Genomic DNA, 10,112 nt, shown 5'->3' on the forward strand with positions numbered 1-10,112 from the left:
GGATCACTGTCACCATTAAACGTACACTGATAATCAATGTGTACGCTCCATCAGGAAGTAGCAATAGGCAATGCAATAGTTCCTGTTTTTGGAAAGAACCAAGACCACATAAAGTGATTTCAATTGCACGCTACGCCCAAGAGATCAGATGCCAAACTTAACAAATCTGCAGAACTGGAACATTTCATTCATGAAATGTGTTTAACTCATACATGGGACTTGGGAGAATATGCAAGGACAAAACCTAGTTTCACACACATCACGAGCCACTCTGAAAGCCAGCTTGACAGAACGTATGTTTCAGAATATCTAATGACCAAGACCTACACTCCAAAGTTTGGACAACAATTTTCTTTGACCATGCTGTATGTATATGCACTGTAAACATGAGTAAGCAAGAAACACTTCAACCCAAAGGAACTCAGAAATACTCATCACCAAGATGAAAAATGTCAGCTTACCTTTAACACAACACAGAGGGAATGTGAAAGGAATTTAGCATACTACAACTTGATAACAGAATGGTGGGTAAAACATGTCAAACTTAAAATAATGAAAATGTTTAAAATTTATGTAAGAGACAAGAATTCATAGCAAAAGAAAGCAACTGAATTTTATTTTACTTGTTTCAGAGCCTTATACAAATTAGACACTGTCATAGACAATTATGTGCACATAAAAAAATGAAAGCGAAACTTACAAAACTTAAGCAACAGCAGTCAGAAGGCTATAAAATAAGGACCAGGTCACAGAGCATAATACAGGAAGAGGAACAATCTATGTTACATGACATCTGCGAAAATAAAGGAACAAAAAAGGAAAATAAGAACATATCTAAAGCTCCATTATGGCATCACAGTCCAGCAGCAAAACAAAATAAAATATAATGTCAATGAACACCTGGAGGAGCTGCTGACAATGAACGATGCCGATGAAGGAATAAAGCAATAACTAACACATAACCTGCAAGGAAAATCAAGCACAGCTGAAACAGAAACACTTATCAAGTAAATCAATGCATAGGAACTGGAATATGCTGTATCATGAAGTCCAAAAAATAAATCTCCAGGACCCGACAGACGCAGAGTGGAATTTTACAATGTATTTCAACAAATGAAGTTAAGTCATTATGTATGTGTAGTGAATTACTGGAACTAAATTTTAATCTTCCTAAAGAGCTCATGGAAGGAATCACTGTATTCATCCCTAAACATCAAGGAAGCAGAGTAATTGATTTTAGACCAATTATGTTACTGAACAGTGACCATAAAATCAAGGCCTGTATCATTTCCCACAGACTTAAAATGCTAAAATAATTGGTTAGTACCAGTTAAGTGTAGACATCGACAGGAAGATCCTTCACTCAAAGGTTCAAATGGCTCTGAGCACTATGGGACTTAACATCTATGGTCATCAGCCCCCTAGAACTTAGAACTACTTAAACCTAACTAACCTAAGGACAGCACACAACACCCAGCCATCACGAGGCAGAGAAAATCCCTGACCCCGCCGGGAATCGAACCCGGGAACCCGGGCGTGGGAAGTGAGAACGCTACCGCACGACCACGAGATGCGGGCGATCCTTCACTTCTTACGTTAACACTGAGATGGAATCACTATTACAGTGGCATAAAAATCAAGTGTGCTTTGGTTTCACTTGATTTTTCAAAAGCATTTGACACAATAAACCATCAATATCTTGTGAACACTGTGCAAGCTATATATTTTACTAACCTTATGCATGAACATCTCAGTAAAAGTGTTACACTGAAGTCGTGCTTGGCTAGCACTTGGATGGGTCACTGTCCAGGTCTGCCAATTGCTGTTGGCAAGCAGAGTGCACTCAGCCCTTGTGAGGCCAATTGAGGAGCTACTTGATTGAGAAGTAGCGACACCAGTCATGAAAACTGACTACAGCTGGGAGAGCGGTGTGCCGACCACATGCCCCTCTGTATCTGCATCTGGTGATGCCTGAGGGCTGAGGATGACACAGTGGTCAGTCAGTACCGTTGGGCCTTCACAGCCGGTTCGGGTGGTGTTTGTTTTTTATATATTTCCATTTTCCATAAATCTGTATTTTAATATCAAGAAGACCCTTGATTGTTATAACATATATGGAAGGAACAACATTAAATTTAAAGGGCACTAGAGATTCAATTTAGCTAGAAGACCAAACAGAGACTTCTGAGACAAGAAGGAAAAGACAATTTTGTTCTCTCATTTCCTTACAATGAGAAGAAAATTAATTCAGAAAAAAGTTAATGTCACTGCCTTTGGTGTAGAAGGACCCAAGTTCAATTCCCAGTGCCTCCTCAAACTTTTTCCAAGATACGGGGGCCTGGTACTAGGTCCATTCTGCCTCTTCGAGGCCAAACAAGGAGCTGCTTAAATAAAGATGCAGCAGTATCATCAGGCTTCATATACTGGCAATAGCAGCTGGAGAGACAATTGACATGCTGATCATATTTACCATGGTCATTGATCACTCCTTGTACTGCCTTGTGGGCAGCATTGGCCAGCTGGAAAAGGCCTAAGGCCTAATGCATGAGTGGTGTTAGTTACTTTTACATTACCAAACCGTTTGTTGCCAATTCTTTGTCACTCAACTTTGAGCAAACTAACTTGTACGAGGTTTGCTCCCAATATTTGTCTATGACATAACTGCTAACAGATATAAGAGGTTAACAGTGTTTAATTCTTCGGATTGCAGCTTGATAATAAATTCAATGGAGAGGAGCATATCAAAGAACTGCTGAACTGCCTAAATAAATCATTATTTGCAGTGTGGATGTAGTCAGTCATATTGTTGTTGTTGTTGTTTTCCAGAGAATGGTTTGATGCAGCTCTTGCAACCTACATCCTTCTGAATCTGCTTAGTGTTTTCACCTCTTGGTCTCCCTCTATGATTTTTTACCCTCCATGCTTCTCACTAATAGTAAACTGGTGATCCCTTGATGCCTCAGAAAGTGTCTTACCAAACAATCCTTTCTTCTAGTCAAATTGTGCCGCAAATTCCTCTTCTCCCCAATTTTATTCAGTACCTCCTCATTAGTTACGTGATCTAGCTGTCTAATCTTCAACATTCTTCTGTAGCACCATGTTTCAAAAGCTTCTATTCTCTTCTTGTCTAAACTATTTATCATCCACATTGCACTTCGATACATAGCTACAGTCCATACAAATACTTTCAGAAAGGAATTCCTAACACTTAAATCTATACTCGATGTTAACAAATTTCTCTTCTTCAGAAATGCTTTCCTTGCCACAGCCAGTCAACATTTTATATCTTCTCTACTTTGACCATCATCGGTTATTTTGTTTCCCAGATAGCAAAACTCATCTACTACTGTAAATTTCTCATTTCCTAATCTAATTCCTTCAGCATCACCTGATCTAATTCGACTACATTCCATTATCCTTGTTTTGCTTTTGTTGATATTACATCCTCCTTTCAAGACTCCATTCAACTGGCCTTCCAGGTCCTTTGCTGTCTGATATAATTACAAGTCATTAGCAAACCCCAAAGTTTTTATTTTTCCTCCGTGGATTTTAATACCTACTCCAAATTTTTCTTTCGTTTCCTTTACTGCTTGCTCAATATACAGTTTCACTCCCCTCTCAATCACTGCTTTCACTTCGTGCCCCTCGACTCTTATAACTGCCATTTGGTTTCTGTACAAATTGTAAATAGCCTTTTGCTCCCTGTATTTTACCCCTGCCACCCTCAGAATTTGAAAGAGAGTATTACAGTCAACACTGCCAAAAGCCTTCTCTAAGTCTACAAGTGCTAGAAATGTAGGTCTGCCTTTCCTTAACCTATCTTCTAAGATACGTCATAGGGTCAGTATTCCTACATTTCTACAAAATCCAAACTGATCTTCAGCGACGTCGGTTTCTGCCAGTTTTTCCATTAATCTGTAAAGAATTCATATTAGTATTTTTCAACCATGACTTATTAAACTGATAGTTTGTTAATTTTCATACCTGTCAATACCTGCCTTCTTTGTGATTGCATTTATCATATTCTTCTTGAAGTCTGAGAGTATTTTGCCTGTCTCAGACATTTTGCTCACCAAATGGGAGTGTTTTGTCATGGCTGGCTCTCTAAGGGTATCAGTAGTTCTAATGAAATGTTGTCTACTCCTGGGGCCTTGTTGCGACTTAGGTCTCTCAGTGCTCTGTCAAATTCTTCACGCAGTATCATATCACCCATTTCATCTTCCTCTACGTCCTCTTCCATTTCCATAATGTCCTCAAGTACACCGCCCTTGTATAGGCACTCTAAATACTCCTTCCACCTTTAAGCTTTCCCTTCTTTGATTAGAACTGGTTTTCCATCTCTGCCCTTGATATTCATACAGGTTGTTCTCTTTTCTCCAAAGTTCTCTTTAATTTTCCCGTAGGCAGTATCAATCTTACCCCTAGTGATATATGTTTCTACGTGTTTACATTTGTCCTCTAGCCATCCCTGCTAAGCCATTTTGCATTTCCTGTCAATCTCATATTTGAGACATTTGTACTCCTTTTCGCCTGCTTCATTTACAACATTTTTATATTTTCTCCTTTCATCTCTTCTGTTGCCCACGGATTTCTACTAGCCCTTGTCTTTTAACCTACTTGATTCTCTGCTGCCTTTGCTGTCTCATCTCTCAGTTATCCAGTCTTCTTCTATTGTACTTCTTTCCCCTGTTCTTGTCTATCGTTCCCTAGTGCTCTCTCTGAAACTCTTTACAACCTCTGGTTCTTTCGGTTTACACCGGTCCCACCTTCTTAAATGCCTACCTTTTTGCAGTTTCTTCAGTTTCAATCAACAGTTCATAACCAATAAATTATGGTCAGAGTCCACATCTGCCCTTGGAAATGTCAAACAATTTAAAATCTGGTTCCTAAATCTCTGTCTTGCCATCATATAATCTATTTGAAACCTTAAAGTGTCTCCAGGCCTCTTCCACATGTACAACCTTCTTTCATGATTCTTAAACTTAGTGTTAGCTATGATTAAGTTGCTCTCTGTGCAAAATTATACCAGGCGGCTTCCTCTTTCATTCCTTACCCCCAGTCCACATTCACCAGCTACTTTTCCTTCTCTTCGTTTTCCTACCATCAAATTCCAGTCACCCCATGATATTTAAATTTTCATCTCCCTTAACTATCTGAATAATTTCGTTTATCACATGATACATTTCTTCAATCTCTTCATCATGTGTGGAGCTAGTTGGCATATAAACTTGTACTATTGTGGTGGGTGTGGGCTTAGTGTCTATCTTGAGTATGACTGTGTGTTAAGTACGCTGTTCATAATTGCTTACCTGCATTCCTATTTTCTTATTCATTATTAGACCTATTCCTGCATTAAGCTACCCCTATTTGATTCGGTATTTTTAACACTGTATTCACATGACCAGAAGTCTTGTTCCTCCTGCCACTGAACATCACTAATTCCCACTATATCTAACTTTAACCTATCAATTTCCCTTTTTAAATTTTCTAACTTACCTGCCCGATTAATGGATCTGACATTCCACACTCCAATCTGTAAAATACCATTTTGTTTTTCTAATAACGGTGTCCTCCTAAGTAGCCTCACCCGGAGTTCCGAATGGGGGACTATTTTATCAGAATATTTTACCCAAGAGGATGAAAACATCATTTAACCGTATAGCAGAGCTGCATGCTCTCAGGAAAAATTACTGCTGTAGTTTCCCCTTGCTCTCACCCATTAGCAGTACCAGAACAGCAAGACCGTTTGAAAAGACTGCTGCACCTCTTCAGGAACCATACATCCCTCTGTTGTGATTGCACCTACAGTACAGCTATCTGAATCACTGAAGCATGCAAGCCTCCCCACCAATGACGAGGTCCATGGTTCATTGGGGGGAGGAGGGGGGTGGTCATAGGTGATACAAAAATGCTAGCATGTTCTGCTTATAATGTACTATGGGATCATTTTGTGGAGTAACTCACAAATGAAAGCTAAAGTTTTCCAAGTCAAAAAGCATGCAGTACAAACTATTTATAGTGTGAAATCAGTGATGTCCCTCAGAGGCATGTTCGCGCAATTGAGGACACTAACTATAACTTACCAATATACTTATTGCTTAATAAAATGTGTCATAAATAATATACTTCTTAATCAAGCCGACAGCTCACTTCATGGAACCAATACTACAAATACTGCTTAAAGATTTTTAAGTAATTTACTTTGGGTCAGGAAGCTTTCCATTATTCATGAGTACACATTGTCAAACACTTGTGAGGAGTAATAAAAAATTAGTCTATAAATAAAGATCAGTTTCAGAGGAGCTTATAGGTGACCAACTCTTTCTACTCCACTGACGAATTCCTAAACTGAACCAGTTTATGTAAATACTGTTAACAATACCAAATTATGTATTACGTGAAATCTGACTTCCATGCGCCTTCTGGCAGCAATGTGATAAATATAAGTAAATGGGTTATGTTTCAGTTTTCTTTACTTGTTCTACATTCATAAGAACCATTTCACCTACAATTTGCAGAAAATGCATTTGCATATCACTTTAAAAAAAGAAGAAAAGTAGTTGTCCCCAGGGAAAATGCTAACACCATTTCTAGGCCTCATAATGCCCTCCATTCGGCTAGGAATACAGTCCACAATTTTCTTCAGGTAGAGCCATGCTATATCCAGCTGAAGCTGCTCACAGATGAATAGAACCCACAGAGCTACCAAAGTGAGCATATAATGATGGCTGTATTTTACCACTATTACAGAGGCCCAGGAATTTTCTACGGGACGGGTCAGTAGACCCATGATGTGATTCTCAAATGTTCATCAGACCAGAAATGTACACATGCAGTCCTGTTAATACAGCTGCTGTCATCTTGGAAGATGGCCAGTGTCCACCCCATACTTATCATGGAGATGTAGTCGAAAGGGAAACACGCAGGCATCAAGAATGCTGAAATACACATTCTGGTTCACATTCATAGTAATTTGAATGAGTTGACACAAAACACGGTATGAGAAACACCCTTAAAACATCGTAGAACCACATCCAGCTTGAACTATACTGCCAACACACTGGGTTAAATGCCACACAGGGCTGCCAATGAACTCAGTGCCTTGCATCATAAGAAAATAGGCAAAATTATGAGTCATTGGATCACACTATACACCTCCTGTGGGCTACTGCACAGTTCCTGTGTTGTTTGGCTTCATGCATCAGCTGCGAACAGTGGCCATTTGTGAGGTACCTATCTCCAAGTGTCACTATGCTTGCCCGAAAACTGGTTGAGATGGACCTGCATTCAGTAAATCAGCAATTCCTGTCAAGCTGGAAATCAACTGGCATTGTTAGTTCACGCACATGTCTCTGCCCCTTTTCAGTTAAGATATTTTATGACCACTGTTCTCAAGCCATTTTACATGGCTGCAAGTGGTGCATCATTGTAGCAAGTTGCATAGTCTGCATTGATACACCAGCAAATGAGGCAGCTGCGACATACACACCAATTCACTGCCATGACATTTATCAGCAGTGTTGTTCCTTATTAGTGCCTGCTACCAGATCTACACCATCTACAGTGATCCTAAGTGACCTGTGTGCATGTTTAAGGAGGGAGATTAATATTTGATGCAGAGAATTTATGTTACGTGCAGATCTGGTGAATAAACTTGTAGCCTGCATTTTTTGAGTAGCACAGCAAACAAATGTCCAGTCTGATGAAAGAATGGGTGATAAAATATGATATCAACTTATGTGTATTGTATGCAAGCTAAACAGCAACAGCTGCATCAAAGTAGTTTTAGAAAACGTGGCACTATTACACTCCCTTGAGGCAACTACCCATGCCATATTTCAACAGAACAACCAGCAACATGAAGTGGTTTTCAGACAACTGCTGAAAAAGGACATCGAACTTTTTTTTAATGGTGAAAAGATTGTTGCTGAATAGTTACAGTTGTCAGTTCCGAAAGTAACTTGTGCATCAGCACCTTTGATTACAAATTCCGAACGTGAATGGAACCAATAAAGAGACAAGTCACCAACGTGGTGTAAGATTGCAAAGCAATGAAGAGGAATTCAAAATTTATTCCTCGCACATGAGGATGAATAAGCTCTTTCAAAATTATTAATTGTGTCAGCTGATCTTTGCATAATTGTGGCAAATCTAGTAAGCAGTCATTAGTGGCAATTTTCCATGCAATTAAGAGCATACACTCAGCTAAAACACAGAGGAGCCTGGGTAGTTGTTAAGGCATAATATTATGATTTGTCACTTAAGTCTTTCCCATCAGTTGCTGGGAAGAAAGAAGATATGCTTCAAGAAATGAGTCAAATGTGGGAGACAAATAAAGAAATGACGGCAATTGTAGAACAAACTCTTGGGTTGTTCAAACTGTGAATTCATAACACAGAGGAAGGTACTTATGATTTGTGCTGAATTTATGTGATAATATTTCTGCAAATTATTTATGGTTTTGTCTTTTTCAATTACTTTTTGATAACAATACCTTGATGAGGAGGGTATACAACATTGAAAAGAAATGGCAGCAATCCATTGTGTTATAAACGTATCTGTGAGAAGAACAGAGTATGTTTCGAGCTGCGTATTATTTTTTTATCCTTTTAAATACTAGTGCTTTCGAACTGTGTAAAATTTGTTTTTTTATGTTTCTGTATTATATAACTATTTGTACAATTCGATTATAGATGTATAACCATGATTTAAAATATGGGCATTGGAAAAATGCAATACACAAAAAGACTGCTGGTATTTTCCAATTTATAATGGACAAAACTGGTTGTGCGTTAGCGGGAGCGGTTTTATACAGTTGTACGCTAGAAGAAACTGCAAATAACTATATCATTGCTAAGTTTACATAGGTGCTCGCATGTTGATTATCTGCGACATGTCGTTGGCTGTATGCTCATATAAAATGTACATTTTCTCATTTACTGCATCAGAAAACTGTACAAATAATCCTATTACGGCAACATACCCGTCTGCCAAATGTTCTTGGACAGTGTACGTCTTTCCACCCACGGCAATTTTCGTTCTTGAACAAGCACAACCCATTTTTACCACACATTCATAAAAGATTTAAATTATTTGTAAAAATTACACATATTGTAAAGTAATTACACATTTATCAGTAACGTGATGTAAACACACTACGTCACATGTCAACACCCAAACAAACACAAAGATAATCTCTACAATTTTTTTTTATTACCTTCTATCATACAAACTTTTTCGCCATCACAAATAAATGTACTGACACACAAAAGAAGGTAAAAATTTTTTTCTTCGTTATACGTAATGTTTAGGGCATACATTCTTATGTTTTCAGATCAAAATTATTGTAATCAGATTACAAAACACAGTTGGCTGCTAAAAATTTATTTGTTAATTAAGTTCTTAAGTTAAGTTCAATTCATTTTAGATTATTAAGTCTGCTTTCGCTAGAAACCGGGATACGGCATCATATGTACTCCTCGTTGAGTCTCCGTGAATTAGGCTCGTGCAAAGCGGCTGGCAGTGACCAAGTCTAAAAGGTCCTTCAAAAGTCGACTCCGTCTTTCTCATTGCGTCTGCACTGAAAGAAGATGTGATTTACGTCACCAATTGTTTCCTGTTCACATTGACAGTAGGGTGTCTCCGATTGTATGTAAGCTGGCAGGGAAAGATCCATGACTCAGACGCAATCCCACAATGGACGTTATAATTTTCCTTGAATGTTTGAAGTTCGCAAACCATGTCTGTATACGTGTATAGCTTTTACCTCTTGTTTGTTGGCTTTAATTCCATTCTCCCTGCCATGAGAGAATCGCTTTTTCTTTTACTTTTAGGAGGTATTCTGTACATGGGAGTTTAATGTCCATAGGTCTTCCACTGTTAATCGCATCTCTCGCTAGTTGATCTGCTTTGTCATTGTATAGAATGTCGGAATGTGGTTTGGTCCATACAAATTCTATAATTTGGCCAGTCTTCTTAGCTTTATGGTATTGATCCAGTATATCGAGGGTGTATTTACTAGTTCTTTTGTCCCAATTCCTGTAACTAATGGATTTCAGAAAGCTTTGAAAGTCAGTGATTATTACTGTCTTGGGCATTTTGAGAGATGTCGC

At 38.5% G+C, this 10,112-nt stretch overlaps 1 protein-coding gene across 2 annotated transcripts in view; it reads right to left on the reverse strand.

Annotated features, from left to right (window-relative positions):
- LOC126248679 (serine/threonine-protein kinase 16) overlaps window positions 1-9,168 on the reverse strand; it is a 122,059-nt gene extending 112,891 nt beyond the window's left edge. For both annotated transcript variants that reach the window (XM_049949945.1, XM_049949946.1), the window contains exon 1: window positions 8,984-9,168. In XM_049949945.1, the coding sequence (XP_049805902.1) occupies window positions 8,984-9,073 (90 nt within the window). In that variant the 5' untranslated portion in view covers window positions 9,074-9,168. The remainder of the gene's footprint in view (window positions 1-8,983) is intronic.
- Between the last annotated feature and the right edge of the window lie 944 nt (window positions 9,169-10,112).

Source organism: Schistocerca nitens, chromosome 3 (genome assembly GCF_023898315.1).
Source record: "Schistocerca nitens isolate TAMUIC-IGC-003100 chromosome 3, iqSchNite1.1, whole genome shotgun sequence".
Taxonomy (NCBI): domain Eukaryota; kingdom Metazoa; phylum Arthropoda; class Insecta; order Orthoptera; family Acrididae; genus Schistocerca; species Schistocerca nitens.